Source organism: Gastrolobium bilobum, unplaced genomic scaffold (assembly GCF_033153095.1).
Source record: "Gastrolobium bilobum isolate Gb01-03AN ecotype WA unplaced genomic scaffold, APGP_CSIRO_Gbil_v1 utg54037, whole genome shotgun sequence".
Taxonomy (NCBI): Eukaryota; Viridiplantae; Streptophyta; class Magnoliopsida; order Fabales; family Fabaceae; genus Gastrolobium; species Gastrolobium bilobum.
In genome coordinates, this window is record NW_026896086.1 from 67,002 (window position 1) to 83,194 (window position 16,193).

The 16,193-nt window shown below is 36.5% G+C and overlaps 1 protein-coding gene across 1 annotated transcript; it reads left to right on the forward strand.

Annotated features, from left to right (window-relative positions):
- Nucleotides 1–251: 251 nt before the first annotated feature.
- On the forward strand, nt 252–1,406 carry LOC133297727 (serine/threonine-protein phosphatase 7 long form homolog). Its single transcript, XM_061496919.1, has 3 exons — nt 252–583; nt 661–1,150; nt 1,236–1,406. Exons 1-3 carry the CDS (start codon nt 252–254, stop codon nt 1,404–1,406), a joined length of 993 nt encoding a protein of 330 aa, XP_061352903.1.
- Nucleotides 1,407–16,193: the final 14,787 nt, after the last annotated feature.

The following is a 16,193-nucleotide window of genomic DNA, read 5'->3' on the forward strand; positions in this document are numbered from 1 at the left end:
CGTTGAGCGTTGGCGCCCTGAGACGCAGACGTCTCATATGGCCCACGGTGAGATGACCATTACTTTGGAGGATGTTCATCATCTATTGGGCTTGCCCACAGATGGTCATGTTGTTTCTGGTCGGGCTGGACAGCATAATTGGCGACAGCTGATTCGTGGATATCTTGGGCTTGAGCCAGCAGCAGTGCGAGATTTAAGTGGTGGGGGGGTTGAGTCTCCGTTGTTTGCATAAGGAATATGGTAACTATGCTATGAATAATGCCACTGAGCAGCAGCGCATTATGTATACACGTGCCCTGATCATGCGTGTGTTGAGGGGGTTGCTGTTCGTGGATACCGCCTCAAGTTATGTGCCTGTACGATTTTTATTATTCCTTGATGATTTTCATCGCACAGGAACTTTTAGCTGGGGTTCTGCGGTACTTGCTTATCTATATCGTGAGTTGGCTAGAGCGACAGACATAGCTCGCTCAGAGATGGGTGGATGTGTATTGCTTCTACAGCTTTGGGCGTGGAAGCGCTTACGCCGAGTCGCCCCTCCTCTTCCCGATGTGGTTGACCAAGAGGCCGTATACGGTCACAGGTACGAGACATATTGAGTATAGTTATGTCTTATGTTTGCCATAAAGGGGTTACTAATATTTTTTTTTAATTACGCAGGTTTAATGTATTTGATAGGCGACAACATCGATCCGCCAACTTGGAGAGAGTTCGGTTTCGCCTAGATGTTATACGCAGGCATGAGATTGTTTGGTTGCCGCATCGTAATTTTCATGCACACCATCTGAGTTCTGATCAGTCTCGCAGATGGCTAGCCATTTGTCCTCTTATTTATTACCACATCGTGGTGTACCAGCAGCCAGATAGGGTGCTCAGACAGTTTTGGTTTAGGCAGCCTATCCCCGCGCCCCCTGTTGACTGCCCGCCTGACATGTCTACTACCACCTTGAGGGGAAAGCCCGATGTGGACTGGACAGTTCGGTTTGCTGCTTATGTTGCCCAGTGGAATGACAGAGATCATCTAGTGGTGGAGAATCTTCATGCACTGGAAAGTGAGGGCCACTTATCTGTTAATAGCAGATATATTCAATGGTATAGGGGAGTGACCCGACGATGGCTGACTCAGAGGGCTGCTGAGGCATCACATGTGGTATGTTATTATGCATATTATTTTTTTAAACATATATTTTATGAAACCTTAATTCTTGATTTTTATATGGATTATTTTTTTACAGGCCGATCGTGTGGAGACTGTATACTACATGGTGCAAGAGCAGTCTCAGAGTGCTTTCTCGATGGAGTCTCTCCGTCATGAGGCAGAGCGGGCTTTGAGTGCTGTCCATGAAGGAAATAGGATCACCGAGCCTGTAGAGGACTTGCCTCCACCGAGTGTCCGTCACACATAGCGACCCCTTCACGAGCCACACATATCTCGACGGGCACGTATTGACGGACATCCTTTACACCACACTCTCAATCACCGACCGACCTTTATTTGTGCCTGTTCTTCCCCAGCGACCACCAGGTTTATTTTTTCCACCAGGCTTTCCTTCAGGGCCTTCGCAGTCGTACTATTGCCCATCTGGGCCTTTGTCGCAGTATTGTCCAGGGTCAGCTTATACAGCTTCTTCTACCTTTGGAACACATGCACATATAGCCCATCCCAGTCCCCAGTACCATGGAGAGGCCAGTTCACAGGCAACATTCATGGCCACACCGGCACACATATGGCAGGGAGAGAGCAGTTCCCACTCGAGTCAGGGCTTAGACAAGTTTGTTGAGGGATACAGGGTCCAACCCCTTTTTTTTTTACTCCTACACCTATAGCATATGCCACCAGCATCATGCAGGATGTTGGGGGCAGTTCCATTCCATCCTTTTCACGAGAGAGTCTTGAGCGAGGATGGAGGACCCCTTGCAGGACCCTACGTAGGGTGAGGTTAGACCAGCTGAGCAACACGGAGGTCTGCGAAGGAACCCTGAGAGAGAGGCCAGATTTAGATGTAACCTCTCCCCATACGATCATGACCCGAGATTCTGCCATGGTGATCATGGACCCCATTGACATGTTGATTTATGTGTAGCATATGTTGGCTCATGTATGATGGCCATTTAGCTTATTATGGACATTAGACATCATAGCATATATTTTTATGTTATTTTGGGTCATGTACATTGGACATTTATGTACGTATTTATGGTTAGGTTATTTTGGATGATGTACGGTGGACATTAGGCAACCGTATTTATGGTTATGTTATTTTGCATGTTGTAATTGTCGTATATATGTTTACCTTTATTTTGGATGCTGTTATTATCGTATATATGTTTACCTTTATGGCATACTAATTGATGTAGTATAAACATTTCGGCTTACTATTATATTATCGATTAAAACATTTGCCCTTATTTTGTAACCAAAGGATGACTTAGATACGTGCAGTTACTATTTTATATAATAATAAACCTGCAAAGTTACATAGTATTTTATACCGTGAATGCAACATAAATTATGTCTGCTCAGTAGGTTGGCCTCTTGGACAGTTACGCTTATTGTGCCCCACAACTACAATAACCACATCGCGTATGAATAGTTGACCCTTCACGTATGTCCATCTCGTTTTGTATACGACTACTTTAAGGCCTTCCTTTCTTACGCCGCATCAACACATTTGGAATCACAATTGGTCCCTGACTCTGTGGGATAAAATCCTCATTGCCAATTGGGTACCATTACCCTGCGTATACCTGACATTGATATGTGGCACTGTAAGCCGGATCAACTTATTGCATTGGATCGTGATTTGTGGATGTGCATGCTGCTATAACATGACTACAGGGGTATCTAAAAGCAGTAAATTCACCGCATTGACATGTTCGATCAGGTAATGAAACCGACCATTTCTTTCCACCACGATGAGTTCTTTGATTGTACGATTCTTGCACTTCAAATCGTGTCTTCTGAGGGTCATAAACTGTTACCCAGTGTGTTACGGCATTTTGCTGATTTATCTCATACGCTTGCCAAAAGACTTTTGTGAAACGATTTCCCCTGGTCATTTCCTCACGTGCCTCTTGGCCGTGTGTCACAAAATATGAAACCAATCGGGCATATGTGAGTTGCACCAATGCCGTGATAGGAAGGCTTCTTCCGCCCTTAAGGACTTTATTAACACACTCTGACAAGTTTGTAATCATGTGACCAAACCTTCTGCCACCTTCATCGTATGCAATACTTCATTTCTCTTTCGGAATACGATCTATCCAGGCAGCTATTTGAAGTCCTGCTTCTTTAAATTTTTCCAAACTAGCGTCAAAATCTAACCGGCTAGTTGTATAACCTGCATATAGTACGTATGGCATAAGTGTATGACATATCTCAACACCAAATAAAAGACATTACAAGAATTGTAACATGTAAAGTTACCTAACTTCTTCAGTTGCTTCTTTAACATAATGTTCTTGAACTTATGGTTGAAATTATTACCAAGATGCCGTATACAGTACACATGGTACACTTTAAGTGGCTGCCATCCCAACGTGGCATTGTTGACGGCAGATATAATGCCCGCATGTCGATCAGATATAAGACAAATGCCTTCTTTTTGTGTCACGTGCATTCGTATTAGGGCTAGAAACCAAGACCAGTCTTCAAGATTCTCCTCTTTTACCACGACAAATGCAATGGGTAAAACGTAATTGTTTCCATCAACCGTAGTTGCTATTAATAGGGTCCCCCGATATTTACCTTATAAGTGCGTACCATCTATTTGGAATACAGGTTTGCAATAATTGAAGGCATCAACACACTGTTTGAAAGTCCAAAAAACCCTTTCAAACACCTTTCGAGATTGATCCAACCGGTTGTCAACAAAATGATCATTAAGATCCAGCTTATATACAGCCCCAGGTGAAAATTTCAACATGTAGTCTAACCACCTTGGCAAAAAACCATATGATTCATCCCAATCCCCATAAATTTTGACAATTGCTTTTTGCTTCGCCTTCCAGGCCTTCCTGTATGATATATGAAATCCATGATTTGTTGCTATCCTTTCTTGGATGAGAGAAATTTTCACATTTGGCTCCTCCCTTATCATTTCTGCATTTGGATGTACAATTAGTTTGTGATAACTTAGTTATATAAAATCGCAGATTGTAATAGATATACATACCTATAATCATTGAACATATGAAATTTGAATCCAGCTACTTGTGGTCTTGAGAAAGAGTTTGGTTAACACAGTTATGTTCGTTAACCCACTTGCCGATAATCCATTTTGTCCCTCCCTTTTTAACGTGTGCCCTCACCCTCCACGGACAACTGTTGTTGTGATTTTTGCAAACCATGATTAATCTTTTCGTATCACTTTTACATACAATGGCGGTGTGGTGCTGCCCCATACAAAATTGTTTGATCGCCATCTGAACATCGTGCTTGTTGTCAAACACCTGGTCTTTATACAGCTCATGACCCATCTTCCAGTTAGGTACTTGTGCTCCATCTATTTCTGGCAACTCCTGATCTGGGTGAGCCCAATTTATACGCCTAAAATGACTTATTTGAGACCAAAATGGTGTATGTCCTTCACCTGTATCAGCAGTGCATTAATAATGTATATGAATCAACATGCAAGTATGTATAAGCACAAATGTTTTTATATTTACTAATCTGCCACTTTGGGCTCGTGCATTCCAACAATGCCCGGAGAAGGAACCGCATAACACACAGCGGTGGACGGACATGAACCAAAATCTACATCCATGTCGGTGTCCGAGGAGTCACTGCCCGGGACTAACCCTTCGTCCACCTCTTCGTTGGAACTGTCAGTACGCCATGCCGGATCAAACATATCGTGAGCAACATCATATTCTGCACACATTGGTTCGGGAAGGGGTGGTTCAGGTGACACATTTCTGTCTTCAGGACTCACAACTGGCTCCATGTTAATGTCAATAACGTTAATTGAAGGGAGAGAATATTGAGGACTCATAACTGGCTCCATATTAATGTCAATAGAGTGAGTGGAAGGGAGAAAATGTTGACTGCTACACTATCCACGGGAGTCTACTTCTGCGTATAGTTCAATAAATGTGGAGTGTGAATGATTTCGAAATGCATCTACCACTAAAGCAACATCTTCATCCTCAACGATCTCTACATGAACCCAACTTTCAGGTCCCGAAGCACATCTAGCAGTCAACCGAGATAAAACTTGGCCTCGTTGTAATCTCAACTTATGATATATTGTCTTCTTTAGTTCATTAAAACTACACCGCGGGCTTATACGAAATATTTTTGTTTCTCCTTCAAAAACTTGGCCATTTGGACCCTAATATTTTCTCCCATTGTAATATAACAAAGCAATTACTGAATCATTACCGTCACTCATTTTCTAACTAATAACATAAAATTACAAAAATAAATAAATGAGTACATAATCTAACCTTCTCAATTTTGGCGCACCCTTTTTTTACTTCTTCTGGTTGCTGGAATGTTCATGTTTTACTACTATTTATAGAAGAACCAAACTTGGGAGGCAGCCCAGCGAGAATAAAGGGGTGCTGACACGTGTCGGGAAAGTACGACCCAAACCAGCTAGGCAACCCAGCGCAATTCAGGGGGTGCTGACACGTGTCTGAAGGTACACCCAATCTAGCTGGGTTGACCAGCGCGAATGGCGGTAGGGTGACATTTGGCCTGCTTTGCAGAACGTACAATCAATACAGCTAGACTGACCAAAGTGAATGGTGCGAGGGTGACACGTGTCTTGCTTTTCAGAGTGTGCAGACTGGTTGATTGACAAACCATTCTAGCTTGTCAGACCAGCGGCAATGGGGCTCCATGGTTGACTGCCACGTGTCATCTTACAGTCTCGCTTGGTGGTGTAGCGGGATTAAACGTGGCATTTTGGAAAATTCAAAATAGAGCGTGGCATACCGGTAAAATATTATTCAAAGCGTGTTATTTTGGTCAAAGTCCCCTAAGTTTTCTGTACCCATCAGTTCTTGGTCATCATCATTTTATTTGTTGGAGTGTGTTACTCCATTAATGCTTGCTGGCTAAGTATGCACTTCATTTATGAGTGCATGGCTCAATATCTGCTCAACCACTTTATCAAACACTATCCATCTCATTATTGATAAAGATTATAGAATAAGGGGTAGGGTTTTTTCCTCACCCTTATAACCTTAAGAAATCCTTTGTAATTATATTATAGAGAGACATTGTATGAGCATGTGTGAATCCTTTGAAGAGAAGTTCAAGTGTGAAACTTCTTTAGAGAAGAACTTTGTAACCATTATTGTTGGTGAAGGTTGAATGTACTTTTAATGTGACTAAGGAAATTTGAATCTTTTGTAATCCTACTATTTCATAGTGGAAGATTTTCTGGATTAGTGTCCCGTGATTTTTACTCCTTTGCCTTAGGGAGGTTTTCAACGTTAAAATCTATTGTGTTTTTTTTTCTCCATCTCTGAGTAATCCTACTATTTCATAGTGAAAGATTTTCTGGATTAGTGTCTCGTGATTTTTACTCCTTTTCCTTAGGGAGGTTTTCAATGTTAAAATTTATTGTATTTTTTTCTCTCCATCTCTGATCTTTTGTATTTCCTTGTTTTTGTTGCGTCCCTTGAACGTTTTGTTACTATTATTTGTTTTATGTTGGCCGACCAGTAGACTTGAATTGATACCACTTTCTAGTGTTACCAATCGGTAGGACTAAATTGCTGAGTGGTAAGTTGTAGACTTCTGTTTGATTGTGTGTGCGAACCGGTAAGCTTGCAGTGCCGACCAATAAGCTAGTTGTGCCGAGTGGAAAGCTCATAATAGTCAATCGGTAAACTACTTATGTGAGAACCAGCGCTAAAACGCTTGATTTCAGACGTGACCATTTTAGCGTCATGCTACGCACATCAATGTGCACATGTCTTTGGAGACCAGCGCTAAAACGCTTGATTTCAACGTTTTAGCGCTAGTCCACCTATATGATTTACATGGTTATCTCATATGCTTCACACACTCTCATATTCTACTCCCTCACTCTCATTTCACACACTCTCATATTCTACTCCCTCACTCTCATTTCACACACTCTTGAAAGATCTGATCTGACTCCTCATTCTCTCTGAACTTCAAATTCTTTAGGACTTAGTTCTTGTATTAGTTAGTTCATTCTATGTAATTGTACTTGAAGATTGAAGACTCAACCATCATGACAATGGAGTTTGATCTTTCTTCTTCTCTTGTTTGTATTTCAATTATGTCTGAGTAGAGTTCTTTATAGTCTGATTTAATGGAACTCAAGTGTGAATTTATGAATGGTTAATTAGATATTTTGTTTATCTCTTATGTGATTGTATGAAGTTTTCTTGATTAATTCTTCATGTTAAAGGAATAGTGTAGAACAGACATGTTTACACTGTTTCTATTTTTGACAACTTCATCATCAATGTTCTAGTAGTCAAGACATTGATGCTAGGATTCTGATGTGATCTTAAGATCTTAGTAATTAATGCATGTATTAAGAAAGGAATCACCAAGACATTGGGGTTTCTTATTAATGTATCAATCAGGGTAGTAAGACATTACATCTTGATGATAAGAAAAAGGTTGATCAACATCACATAGTAGGTAATTCATTATGAAAATTGGTTCATCCATAAATTCATGCTTGAGGGAAATTGACATCTGACTACTTGTTTAAATTATAATAACATTCTATTTGTTTATCTAGTTTTTATGCAATTCAAATTAAATTTCTGGTGACAAGAAATCAATGCAATTAATGAACTTTTGGTTGATTCAACTTAATTACATATGGTTAATCAGTGCTTGACACAAATCCTCGTCGGAACGATCTTTACTCATCATTTTATTACTTGTTTGACTAGTACACTTGCTAAATTCACAACAACTTCACCTCTTATTTATAGAGTTTATATGTAGTGGAATTTTGGACCTCTGCTTGAATTTTGAGGGTCTAATATGTGATCCATTGTTGTCATACTAAAATTAGTATCTTTTGGAAATCTTTCCTTTATTTTCCTCTTAGTTGTTTTCCCTTATTGGGCCTAGTAGAATATGAGCTTTTAGATCACGTCCATAATATTTATGTAGCTCATTTATGCTGGGCAGCGTCCAAGGGTTGTCCAATTAGGGTTGACTACCATTCGCACATCAAATAGGCCTAAGCGATAAACCCACAACAAGAGGGTCCGACATCATATCCTAATTCAAAATCTTAAGGCATTAGGATCATGGATCCTTCTACTTATATGGATTTCACTTAGCCTATTATCAGCCAATGTGAGACTCGTCACACTTGAATATCCCAACAATCTCTCCCTCAAGTGTGAGTCCCTCCTATAATTGTTAACTCCCGCTCAAGCGGAAGGGGACCAACCACCATCTCTAAATACTCGGTAACTAGGCCAATCAACCACTGTTGCGCGGTGCCAGCGGGAGCCCAACTAGGGGAGACTACATCCACACATCAAATTAGTGTAAGCGACAAACCCACTACAAGGGGTACCGACACCATATCTCAACCCAAAACCTTAAAACGTTGGGTTCATAGATACTCCCACTTATATGGACTTCACTTAGCAAATTATCAACCAATGTTAGACTCATCACACTTGAATATCCCAACAATATAGTCTACAATAATTACAACAATGCAAGCCTTGTTTATATGGTTAACATCAGCAGCGGACCAAGAAATCAAAGTAGCTAGCAATGGAAATGAAAGTGAGTATTTAGAGAGATAATTAATAAATGAGTTTTACATCTACCCAAATTTATAAAATTTTAAGTTTTTGGATCCTTTTAGCTGTATGACTCTCAATCAATTCCTAATCAATATGGAATATATAATATTTACTTAGCTAATTCTTAATGTGATCCTTGGTTCCACAATTACACTCGAACATCAAGCACTATCTCCAAATACTCGGCCCAACCAGATCATTGACTTTAATACCCTTGTTATGCAGTAGAAGAAGCCTAAAACAAAGAATATCCCCCACCAATGGGCTAAGCAACAAGCCACCATAATAAGTGGGCTATACACCACATCTTTGACCCAAAACTTTAAGACATTGAGTTCATGGGTTCTTCCACTTAAATGATAATTATTTAATCCATTTCTAACTAATGTGAAACTTTACCACTCACAAATTTCCAACAAGTTTCTTGTTTAGGTTTTCTATATGTTTATAGTACCATCAAACTTATAAATTTAATACACCTTATGTGGAGGCAAATTTTAAACAACTTTGAATGCAAAATTAGTATTAGTAATATAGTAATTGAAAAATACATACAAGTGGGGCACATACCTTCTTAACATGGTTCCATCCCTAGTTATTATAATTTAACCATGTAACACAACCATAAATGCTAGGAAAAATCGTGTTAGACATGTCAAAATTGTATCCTATCTTCTAATCTTACCTAGCTTAGCATGTTGATAATTCTCTTCCTTCTGCTCCAAATTATCAAATTCTTTTAATTAATAAAACTTCTTTCGCATATCATTAAACTATCCACAACTTCCACTTGATATTAGAAAACAATCTTTAGCAATGTGAAAAACTCCAACAATAAATATTATTTATGAACCTTGTAACACCCCAGATTGCGACCGGTTAGTTAATATGCATATGGTATAGAAACACTGCATAATTAAATGCTTAAGTCGAAGACTTAAACTGTAAAAGTATCATTGTTATTCAGTTAACTAAGTGATTTAACTTTTTTTTAATTATCTTTATGTATTTCATTACATAATTCCTTTTTCCATTATTATAATCTGTACAATCCATACCTGCGCAGACTTCTTATTTATTTTATCGGTAACTGTAATTAACAATCAAAATACTATCCATAAATGATATCTTGTACCATTTCGAACAGTGTCTAACGGATAGTATAACGGCTGTAAACTGGACTTAACCAGGGATTAATTCTGTTATGGTTTTTTTATGTTATTTTATTATTTTCTGAATTATTGGGTTGTTTAAATAGTGGGTAGTTATTTTTCTTGTTTTGTTATTAGTGGAGTCTATTTGATGTTAGTGGGTAATTACTTTTATTGTTGGCTTATATTATCTATTTAAACTTTGAAATATTGGAATGAAAATTATCAGATCAGATTAGAAAAGTTATCGCAAAAGGAACTTGTGCTAGAGGTCAGGCTTCCTCAATAAAGCCAAATTTCTATTTTTATTTATTGTGTTCGTAACAAATTCCCATAATTATCTTGTACCTGAAATACAGAAAAGTCCATACCATATATAAATATCTCAAATTGTCCAACACAGTTGACTAAAAATGGCTCCGTGCCAAAACACTAATCATCTACATACAGATACTGCATAACATCATAACCTAAGGCTACACATGTCTCTCAAAATAATAAGTACAGTCATCAACCCAAAGTATCCAGGCATCTCTCCAGCATAACTGGGATCTCTATCCCTACATCACCCTTTTATCCTGTGAAGACTCTCCTGCAGCTGAAGTACCTGAAATATATACCCATAAAGCGGGGTGAGAACTAAATCTTGTAAACTCAAGGTTTACGGAGTAGTCTCCACCCGTGAGTCACTTCCTGCATGTAAGGTTAGATACATATAGCATAGTATACATAATATAAGCATATTAATTTATCATGTTATCTCAGATATCCAATCGCATGTCATCACCTATATGAATGCAACTACACTAAGTATCTAACAGAATCCAATTGACAAATACACATATATTGCAACCATAATCCTTTTAGACCTTGGTGGAACAACATAGAGGAAAATTCTCCTAAACCAAGAGCTTACCTTTTAAAGTTCCTATAGCACGCTTACTTGAAACATAAGAAGATATGTCAGATCCTCAGAACTCTGATAAAAAATCATTGTATCTTGATTCACACTTGTTATCCAAATATTTATCAGATTTGACTTCACACATCCAATTGTATCGCAAAACTTTTATCTTGTCAATTCCACATTTCATTCTTAACAATTCACTCTTAATAATTCATGCCCATACCACAAGTCAGACCTACACCCTTATTCTTGACATTAGGTTAAACTTATATTTAACACCATTAATTAGAGACTTAACCATTCAAACTTACTTGAACACATTTCATTTAAGTTTTTAGGGTTTAGTTATCAATTAACTTCATTTCCAACTATATATAACCAATCATGGCCGAACCCTACACACTTTCATACTTTTCATTCATCATTCTTTACACCCCTTTATCATTTAATCATGCATCAAAACATACACTTAAACCTAGACTTTCAAATCATTGTTTACATGTCCTTTAAGTGTCAATTTATATTCTTAACTTCAAACACTTAACCAAATCATTCCAATACATTTTATTGTACACAAAATGCACTTAGCATCATTTAACACAATTTAAACATTATTGATACCATATTAACTCAAAATGGCTAAATCATGCATAGTAGAATTTAACAATTTTCACACATTCAAACTTTCATCCAATGACCTTAAATACTTAGTTAATCATTGAATTCATGCTTCACACACTCATTTAGTCAAACAACATACACACCCTAATTTAACTATACATGGCTGAAACATAAGCATGGATAAAGGCGTATGAATTTTATTATATTTTTATCACACAATTCATTAATAAATCATCACATAATCTTAATTTCATATTCATTAAAACATGAACATATAATCTTCACATATTGTCCATACATAGTCAAATTGACCACTTGAAGAAATGTCATCTTGCATGCATTTTCTTAACATGCCAATACTTGATTTAACTTTCAATCATCAGTTAAATATCACACAACATCAATCCATCATTAAACAACATCAAACAACATATAAACCCTAATTAACCTAGTGATGGTCGAACCACACACTTAGGGTTAGGTTATGTATATTTCATTTTTCATGTATTCATGATGTTATCTTTACTTTAAATGGTAAATCAATCAACATACAACATCAAACCACTTCAAAACACATCATCAGCATCCATAGAAATTCATGGTAAACACAAGAACACATAGCTTCACAAATTATTTCCAACCAACAAAATTAACATCAATTACCTTGTATGACTTCCTTTAGATGATCAAAGTCTTTTCCAACATAAAAACCAAGCAAACACTCATCCAAAACCTTCAAGGGCAGCACCTATACTCAAACTTTAGAAAATGATATCTCACTCAAAACAAAGCCTCAAGGTGTTTGGTTTTAGGGTTTTCACTCACAAGCTCACAAGGCTTTTTTTTCACGTTGAAAGTTTCTTGAAATAATGGCTAGAAATCAAGTTCTCTCAAGTTCTTTCTCTCACCATAGTTGACGGCCAAGAAGAAGAGGAGAAGAGGATACAGTGGCATGGAAATGAAAGAAGTAAGGAAAGATGACCACTTGTACAATTTTAAAGACTTAATGCTTAGGTTTTCTTAGCTTTTTCACTTTAAACACTTAAGATATTTATCAAACTTTAAGTTAACTTCCAAGAGAAGACTCACACAATTTCAATCAGCCAAAGTGGAGTGAAAATAAGGCCAAGAAGCATGCCAACCGACTTGCACTTAGAATAATATCTAAAGCCACCATTTTTGACTTTTTCCAAAGCATAAAGTAACTTAATTCTCATTGGTTATTACTTTTACCTTTGAACACACTTAATGGATGACCACACAACATATATGACTTAGAGATTGAAGGATTAATCAAATGAAAATCAACTTGCACTCACAAAGGCAACATAGCACACAAAACTTGCCTTTTTCAAAGTTTATGTTACTTAATTCTTATTGGTTGTTATTTTATCTTAGCTAACTTGAAACTTTGACCAACCAATCATAGAATAAAGTAATTACACATATGATATAGCAAACTTACTTTAACCTAGTTTGGCTTTTAATTTCTTTAATCTTTGACCTAACTATTTAAATTATTTTACACTTTATCTAATTAAATTAGACATACTTTAAGTACTTAGAATTCACCAAACAATTTTACTAGATTGTCAGAACTCAGTTCAGACCTAATTTGTAAAATTACCAAAATACCCTCGTTACACAAATTTGGTATTTACATCTCCAAACATAACTTATACTCTTATTAGATCATAATTGACTTATTAGGCAAGAATTATATTTCCAGTAAGTTATCATGACAATTTCATGATTTAATTGTCAGAATTCTCTTAACAGTCTCTTAATTCATACATTGTCTCACTTAAACCTTTACTTAACATATCTTGAGATTTAGGGTTATTATAAACTTCAAAAATGAAAACCCTTGTATTAGGAAAATGAATAATTACTTAAAAGCTCTTGCAATTCCAAAATGGTTTCCCTAGGTTGGCATTCGTTCTAGTGGTGTGAATAAGACTCTGACCTCGTAATCACATTAATGACCTCTATCCATTAACGAATTCACAGAATCCATTGTGAAAATCTTATTTATTTTACTTGGGAAACTCTATGCTAGCGGTAGAATGTTTTTGTATTTCTAATATATATTATACCTACTTAAATTATAATATATAGATTCACCTAAATACATTTATACTCTATATAGTATATAGACCTTCGCAACTTATTTTTTATTTTAAGTCAACGTGATATATATTTCAAGAGCACTAAAAATTTATGCTTAAGTAAGATGAGACAAAACAACATCATTATTTATCTCAAAAAAGAAGAAGCAACATCATTATTATCAATTACGCATGAGAGATCCAATATTATTCTTACGGAATCCTAATTTGGAACAATTTTGCCTAATGTTTGATAGTTGGTAGATAGACCAATATAACTGAAAAAATAATTATAAATTAAAATAAAAATAAAAAATATAAGTTGAGGAACTATAACACCCGTCATGCTTCGGTATGTTATCATTATGCATGATATTAAGCGCAGTTACAATCACAACAGTTCCATTAAAAACACGGCTAAAATTTTTCTTTTTAAACTTTGCACGTTTCTGTTTAAAATCAATACCGTATTTAAAATAAACCAAGATTGCAATTATGACAAAGTGACATTGCGGAATATTTAAATCTTGTTTAAACGTATCATATAAGTCCTATTAGACACCACCATGAAGTGCCCATACACTACATGACTTCATTTCACACTTTCAGCAATGTTTGCTGCTCGCTGAGCTCCACGTTTAAGATAGCTCCTCAGTGAGAAAATCGCATCACCTCGTTGCATTGCTCGCTCAACCGAGCAATTTAATCCCCCAGGCAGTAGCTACTGCCCAGGCGTTCTGTTTCCTCGCAGCCTTGCTCACTTAAGGGAGCATGAAAGCGAGCATTCCTCTGCTTTCATTTAATTTTCCAGGATTTTCTTGCCAAGCCACTGCTCGTTGGACTTGCTCGCTCAAGCGAGCATATCAGCGAGCAGTCCCTTGCTTTGACATTGGCTTCGGTCTCTAGTTTAATTGGCTCGATGGCCTCCTTACTAAAGCAAGCAGAGCCTGAAATGTGAAATATCATATTTGTTTCATGGCTCAACTCACACATAATTGGTACACTTCTTGGGTACCTAATAAAGTAGGAATGACAATCATGTGCCTAACAAACAGGGGGGCTCTTACATCTAATTCATTTCATCAATTCATAACATTTTCTTACTTTCCAAGTTAGATCATTCTTATCTTTACTTGGTTTACAAGTTATGCATTCTTAATTTAATCTACATGACTCTATGACATTCATGCATAATTCATATACATTTCCTAAAAGTTAAACATAAGAAACTTGTACAATGGGCCTCACAACGTACCAAATATGCTTCAACGCCCTTCCATCATGTATGCATATAGAACATGATTACATAATGTCTACAATACATAACATCAATGTCTCAAAATATACATATTGGAACTTAGCTACACAAAATGAATATGATCAAGGTCCTTTGCTCCATCCAACAATATGAATACAACAACCCTTAATATCAAGTTAGGTTAAACAAGGAAATCAAACAAGTGTTCAAAAGATCAAGTCAAGTTTACAAGGAAAGACATCCAATGAGAAGTCTTATAGGTGAAATTAATGACTAGTTAACAAGGTAAGATTAATTGTTAAGTTACTTAGATATTTTCAGAAAGCAAGTTAGATTTTTCTCTTCAAAATACTCCTCTACATACAAGGGAAGGAAGATTAGCTACCAAGTAAAAGAATTTAATTGGTTAGAAATCAAGAAAGACAACAAAAATGGCTAGAAAAGCTTTTAAGTGTTTTCTTCTTATTATTGTTCTTCAAGATCACGAAATTTTCTGCATATTTTCTCCTCCATGACCAGCCACCATTCAAGAGCTTTGAGAGCTTATTTATCATAGAAACCTCACAAAAATATCATGACTATTTCACAAGAAATCTTCCTTACAACCTTAGGAACTTATCTATGGTTTTAGTTTATTTTCAAAAGCCTTTAATCTCTTGATTTCTCCTCTTAAAGGCCACAACCTAGGTACTATTCATGGGTCTAAAGTTGAGTGTTTTCATGGTTTGAAGCTTGGAGAATGATCTCTAGGTAGTTTGGAGTTCATTAGTGTCAAGAAATTCAAGTTCAAACGATTAGTTTTCAAGTTATAATTTTAGGATTTTCTCTTGAACATGGCTGAACATGAATAATCTTAAATCATGTTTATATGATGTATTTTGATGTGTATTTATTGTCCTTGATGTTCATGGAGTTGATTAAGTCATGTATGAATCATTGGAAGTTGTAAAAGATTAATAAACTTTGTTTAGGTATCAAATATGCCCTTGTTTTGTAAAATTCATATCTGGAGTCATAGAACTCCAAATTGAGTGGTTTGTAGAAAATTAAAGATATACGTGTCTATTATAACATATTCAAAATTCAGATCAATTGGATAAGAAATGGATTTTTCGTGAATTAATTGGTAAAGATTATCAATGTTGGAAATCAATGTTAGCATTTCGGCCATGCTTTGATTAATTGTCTAAAAAGTTATTTTCATGTCATGTTAATGAGGAGTAATGATTAGAGTTTGATAAGTTGATGATTGGATGATAATAGAAGCAAGTTAAATGTGTGAAACCTCATTTGGTTATGTATAGTTTCAAGTGGTTATGAATTTAATTTCATCTCAAGTATAGGGTTTATTAAACCTTAGATGAATTCAAGTTGAT